Source organism: Penaeus monodon, chromosome 15 (genome assembly GCF_015228065.2).
Source record: "Penaeus monodon isolate SGIC_2016 chromosome 15, NSTDA_Pmon_1, whole genome shotgun sequence".
Taxonomy (NCBI): Eukaryota; Metazoa; Arthropoda; class Malacostraca; order Decapoda; family Penaeidae; genus Penaeus; species Penaeus monodon.
In genome coordinates this window covers 25,835,459-25,835,882 of record NC_051400.1, presented here as the reverse complement: position 1 = coordinate 25,835,882, position 424 = coordinate 25,835,459, and the positions used below count along the sequence as shown (strand labels likewise).

Below are 424 nucleotides of genomic sequence, written 5' to 3'. Positions count from 1 at the left end.
ATCTAAAAAGTAGTAAAATGATAATCTGCTTAAAATAACACACACCTGTATCTTAATCATGACAAATGCACATTTTGTTTATCATCAACAATATCTATGAATCATTAAATTATTAAATCACACTCTTACCTTGTCGATGATATCTGTGCCACCATAATACCTCTGGCCTGGATAGCCCTCAGAGTACTTGTTGTTCAAGCACGACCCTAATGCTTCAAGCCCAGCTCGCGTGCAGAAGTTCTGAAATCCAAAAAATTATATTAGTTAATATTCTAGCACAGTAATATCTTCAAACTAGATGCCAAATAAAGATTAGTATAATCAAGTATGAATATCTTGCTTACTGAATAAAATAAAGCATGAGAAATTTTTAAGTTACAGTAGTAATGATTTTACAAACAAAAGTAAATATTGACATACATCT

At 30.9% G+C, this 424-nt stretch overlaps 1 protein-coding gene across 1 annotated transcript in view; it reads right to left on the bottom strand.

The window, feature by feature from the left end:
- The window catches only part of LOC119581859 (serine hydroxymethyltransferase, mitochondrial-like), a 12,528-nt gene that overhangs the window by 5,660 nt on the left and 6,444 nt on the right, over window positions 1–424 (bottom strand). Inside the window, exon 3 of the mRNA XM_037930002.1 lies at window positions 130–240. Within this exon, the coding sequence (XP_037785930.1) occupies window positions 130–240 (111 nt within the window). The remainder of the gene's footprint in view (window positions 1–129; window positions 241–424) is intronic.